General features: G+C 49.5%; 1 protein-coding gene across 1 annotated transcript in view; it reads left to right on the top strand.

The window, feature by feature from the left end:
* Window positions 1–903: 903 nt before the first annotated feature.
* The window catches only part of SLC17A6 (solute carrier family 17 member 6), a 138,609-nt gene continuing 136,268 nt past the window's right edge, over window positions 904–3,244 (top strand). The window contains exon 1 of the mRNA XM_068123767.2: window positions 904–1,023. Within this exon, the coding sequence (XP_067979868.2) occupies window positions 938–1,023 (86 nt within the window). The 5' untranslated portion in view covers window positions 904–937. The remainder of the gene's footprint in view (window positions 1,024–3,244) is intronic.

The following is a 3,244-nucleotide window of genomic DNA, read 5'->3' as shown; positions in this document are numbered from 1 at the left end:
GGCTGGTGGAGGGTGGGGGGGGGGGGGGGGGGAGTCTTGGGGGTGGAGGGTGGGGGGGCTTGGGGATCCATACAGATTGCAGGTTCTAATCTTCAGGGTATATAGTCAGGATAAGATCACCATGGCAACGCGGAGCGAGGATGCGAGCTAGTCACGTGTCGCACATATATGTCCCCCGTGTATACGTTGCTCGATCCGTGGACCCGATTCACACACACAGGGCACGGCAGAGCGAGGGTCACCTGGGCTCCATCACGTCGTGCTCTCAGGCGCACCTTGACAACTCGAAGGAAATTAATATCGGGGTCGCAGCACCCGGTGCCCCCCCTCTCGCACCAAGCATTCATGAACGGATGGCCGCGACGCGTGGGAGTTTTATTTATCATTGCCGCGCTTTTGTTGCACCATCCTCTGTAACCGTCGAATATTCTTGGGTTTCACGTCGTCCTGAATCACACCTGCTGCGGCTTCTAAATATTTAATACCCTCGCGTCCGCCAAACGAGCTTTATATAGCAGAGTGATGGCGTGACGTGCGCTACCCGCCCCCCCCCCCCCCGTCACCCGGGGGCTCTCTTGGAGGATTCGACGGCACGTTGCGCGTCTCCTCCCTCCGCTATTCGTGCAAACGCGGATCCTCAACGCGTCCGCCCGCGCTTTCCCGCCCGTCTGGTCGATCCCGCGCGGTCGCTCTCCGAGGTGCTGAACGCGCTCATCCTGCCGCCCGAGCTTTCCCGCCCGATCTCATCGGTCACGTGTCCGCTCCATGAGCCGCCTCTGAGTCTCGGAACAACAGGGAGGGTCGAGTCCTATCGGCGGAGGAGCCGCGCGTCCGCCCAACGAAAAGCGCGTCCGACCGTCCGACGATGAGCGAGAGCTCGTCCACTACCTGTGCTTTGTAGCCGAGCGGAGTAGTCCCGACCGGGCACGAGGTCGCCATGGACGCGCTCCACGAGCGGGTGATCGTGCCCGGCAAGGAGAAGATGAAGGAAGTGGCCGGGAGGTCTCTCCGCATCCTGAAGAGGTACACCTGCCCGACGTGCACTGTCTCGTCCTCTTCTTCCCCACTTTCGCTCTCGGTATCGGATCATGGCCGCTCGGCAGATTACAGGTTATTACAGGTTCCGTCGCGAGAACATTCCACGTCCCGGTTAATCCAACACGTGCCTTGAAAAGACGGCGAATACTGGAATACGATTCTTGGGAAGTCACCGCAGGAATGTTTGGAGCGAATTGGGAAGCGCAAGGATCCATGTCAGAAGCAAATTGGGAAGAGTGCAGAGTTCCATGTCGGGAGCAAATTGGGAAGAGCGCAGAGTTCCATGTCGGGAGCAAATTGGGAAGAGCGCAGAGTTCCATGTCTGGAGCAAATTGGGAAGAGCGCAGAGTTCCATGTCGGGAGCAAATTGGGAAGAGCACAGAGTTCCATGTCGGGAGCAAATTGGGAAGAGCGCAGAGTTCCATGTCGGGAGCAAATTGGGAAGAGCGCAGAGTTCCATGTCGGGAGCAAATTTGGAAGAGCGCAGAGTTCCATGTCGGGAGCAAATTGGGAAGAGCGCAGAGTTCCATGTCGGGAGCAAATTGGGAAGAGCGCAGAGTTCCATGTCGGGAGAAAATTGGGAAGAGCGCAGAGTTCCATGTCGGGAGCAAATTGGGAAGACCGCAGTTCCATGTCGGGAGCGAATTGGGAAGCGCAGAGTTCCATGTTGGGAGCAAATTGGGAAGAGCGCAGATTTCGCAAGTTTCTGGCAATATTGATGCGTCGATGGACGAAGGACGGTCTCCATGAAAATGTTACCTTTGGAAATACCTTACTGCATGCACATGATGACGTCGAGCTCGTGTAATTTTTAATAAACAAATAAATATAATCTGGAAATTTTAAACATCACCTTGAACAGGTGTGCGGGAGCAAAAGGGGGTTAGGGGGGATTCGTTTTACATTCGAAAACGATTTATCCTATAAATATACCTGTGACGTCATTCGGTTTCTTTTAATCCTGCGGGGCCCATCTGTCGATGTCGAGAAACTGATTAAAATTAAATTTTGTATTTGTATTCGTGGAGATTTCAGGAAAAAAAAATTGTACGAATGCTGGGGTCACCTGATCATTCGAAACATTGACGTAATGAAGAACAAAAACACGTCATTGTTATAAACAACGAAGATGAAACGATTGTATTCCGCACACTTATTATATTTCTTTATTTTCTGTCTTGTGGACAAGATTCCTGCGGACAAGGATGTCGAACGAAGACGATGATCATATAATGCAGCATTCCATTGGGTCACGCGATGAGTCTGACGCTCAGATGCGTTCACTGGCCTGACGCTAAACAGGTGCATGGGTATTAAATAAGGCAACTGATCAACGTCGTCGTCTGGCATGCCATGGTCACGTGACGTGATGTTTTACATGTCATTGTCACGTGACGTGATGTTTTCCATGCCATGGTCACGTGACGTGATTGTTTACAAGCCATGGTCACGTGACGTGATGTTTTGCATGCCATGGTCACGTGACGTGATGTTTTACATGCCATGGTCACATGACGTGATGTTTTACATGCCATAGTGACGTGACGTGATGTTTTACATGCCATTGTCGCGTGACGTGATGTTTTACATGCCATGGTCACGTGACGTGATGTTTTACATGCCATGGTCACGTAACGTGATGTTTTGCATGCCATGGTCACGTGTCGTGATGTTTTACATGCCATGGTGACGTGACGTGATGTTTTACATGCCATAGTCACGTGACGTGATGTTTTACATGTCATGGTCACGTGACGTGATGTTTTACATGCCATGGGGAATTCTCCATTTTGAATATACTCGTTGATCGTGAAGCCTCGTCTCCCCGAGCCACAGCCGGAGCCTCCGACTAATTAATCCTCATGGGAACTCCGCAGCCATTGCGGGCTCGGTGCAATATTCCACAGCAATCCTTCGCTCATCTTCGGGAAATGTATGAGGAGGTGCGAAAATGTAAGAACGAACGCAAAACAAAATCAACAACAAAAACAACCCGCGACGAGCAACTCGATGTAAAAACGCGTAAAAATGGAAATAATACATTGGATAGATGTTGATTGATATATATATATATTTATACTTTTTTCTTTATTTATACATATACTTTTCTATTTATATATATATATATATATTATATACTTTTTAATTTATATATATATATATATATATATATATATATATATACACAGCATATAATATAATATAC

Source organism: Myxine glutinosa, chromosome 8 (assembly GCF_964187855.1).
Source record: "Myxine glutinosa chromosome 8, kmMyxGlut1.1, whole genome shotgun sequence".
Classification (NCBI taxonomy): domain Eukaryota; kingdom Metazoa; phylum Chordata; class Myxini; order Myxiniformes; family Myxinidae; genus Myxine; species Myxine glutinosa.
This window is presented reverse-complemented; position numbering and strand designations above follow the sequence as displayed.